The 1664-nt window shown below is 64.4% G+C and overlaps 1 protein-coding gene across 1 annotated transcript; it reads left to right on the top strand.

The window, feature by feature from the left end:
* Positions 1-53: 53 nt before the first annotated feature.
* LOC118701163 (protein sprouty homolog 3-like) lies at positions 54-1358 on the top strand (the record flags this gene model as incomplete). The annotated part of the gene is given in 5 exon segments (XM_036405799.1): positions 54-542; positions 545-1041; positions 1043-1131; positions 1134-1203; positions 1340-1358. Coding segments are annotated over 5 exon segments (921 nt in total), but the record flags the coding sequence as incomplete, so codon positions are not given.
* Between the last annotated feature and the right edge of the window lie 306 nt (positions 1359-1664).

Raw genomic sequence — 1664 nt, 5'->3', positions numbered from 1 at the left:
GGATGTGTCCAGCCTAAATGTTCCCAGGCACAAAACTACTCTGGGTCTGATTGCTGGAAATCCTTTCATTTGGAGTTCTCCAGCCAGCCTTTGTGTCCTGCTTTGCTCTAGTGGAAGGTGTCCCTGCCCATGGCGAGGGGCTGCAATGAGAAGGGCTTTGAGGTCCCTTCCGTCCCAAAGCAGTCTGTGATTCAATGATTTGGATAGACGTAACAGGGATATTTTCTCTCTTCCTGCCCCATCCTTTAGGATCTTTAGATGTGCCCTGATGCCGCAGGGTCTCCTGGCTCCTGGAAATGCAGCTCTCTTCCAGTGTGGCTGAACTCAGCTGTGACGAGACCATGGACCCACCCGCCGAGGACTTCCAGCAGGTCCTGTCCATCGACCAAATCCGCTCCATCCGTGCCAGCAACAACTACGTGGAGAGACCGGCGGCGTGCTTCCAGCAAGCCCGCTCCAACCCCTCGCTGTCGCAGCCCCCGCACAAGCAGGAGTGGTCCCAGGACCGCCTGGCGTCTTCCACCTTCCAGGACCTGCACCGCAGAGCCACAGCCAGCAGCACCAGATGCCGCCCCTGCAGCCGCACCTGAGCCACTCGAGCACGGCCAGCTCGGTGTCGCAGAGCACCACGGCCTCCGAGCAGCGCCTGCTGAGCAGCCTGACGCCGTCGCACTCCGGGCACTCGCTGGTGCGGACGCAGCCCCGCGGGGCTGAGCTGAAGGCGGAGGAGTCCCCGCGGAAGGGCGCGGAGCCGCCGGCGGCGCACGGGCACCTGGTGCTGTGCGAGGCGTGCGGGCGCTGCCGCTGCCCGCGCTGCACGGCCGCCCGCAGCCTGCCCTCCTGCTGGCTCTGCAACCAGCGCTGCCTCTGCTCCGCCGAGAGCCTCCTCGACTACGGGACCTGCCTCTGCTGCGTCAAGGGGCTCTTCTACCACTGCTCCACCGACGACGAGGACACCTGCGCCGACGACCCCTGCTCCTGCGGGCCGGGCTCCTGCTGCGCCCGCTGGGCTGCCATGAGCGTCCTGTCCTTCTCTTGCCCTGCTCTGCTGCTACTTTCCCACCCTGGGGTGCCTCAAACTTTGCCAGCGGGGTTATGACGGCCTGAAACGCCCCGGCTGCCGCTGCCAGAGCCCACCAACACGGTCTGCAGAAAGATCTCCTCGGCCAGCGGCACGCCCTTCCCCAAAACGCTGGACAAGCCGTATGACCCTCCCGAGGAGGAGAAGCGGGCTTTGCTCCTCTTCCTCCCCCTCCTCCTCTTCTCTCCTCCATCCCCCTCCTCCCTCGGCTCCCTCTGCTCTGCGGTGCCCCCCCCACTCCCCACCATCACCTTCCAGGATTGAGACGGTGACCTGGGTATCCCCAGGCTTTGGGACGCCCTGGCTGGGTGGCCAGGGGAGCTGGCACTGAGCTGGGGGGTACCAGTGGTTTTGCACATACAGGAGAGGGACAGGAGAGGCAGAGCAAGCTGAGGGTGCCCTCCCTGGCTGTGTCCCACAGGGAAAGGTGACCCAGAGGTCCTTGGGCTCTGCCCCATGGCAAGGGTACCTGAGGCCTCTCACAGGGCTCTGCTCTCCATAGTTTTAGGAGCTGCCCCACAGTGTGGTCCTTATCGTGGGGGAGGAGACAGGTCAGTGCGTCCCTGTGCCAGAGTCCCTTGGG

This window comes from Molothrus ater, unplaced genomic scaffold, assembly GCF_012460135.2.
Source record: "Molothrus ater isolate BHLD 08-10-18 breed brown headed cowbird unplaced genomic scaffold, BPBGC_Mater_1.1 matUn_MA779, whole genome shotgun sequence".
NCBI classification, from domain to species: domain Eukaryota; kingdom Metazoa; phylum Chordata; class Aves; order Passeriformes; family Icteridae; genus Molothrus; species Molothrus ater.
Note: the sequence above shows the minus strand (reverse complement) of the source record. Positions and strands in the feature narration are given on the sequence as shown.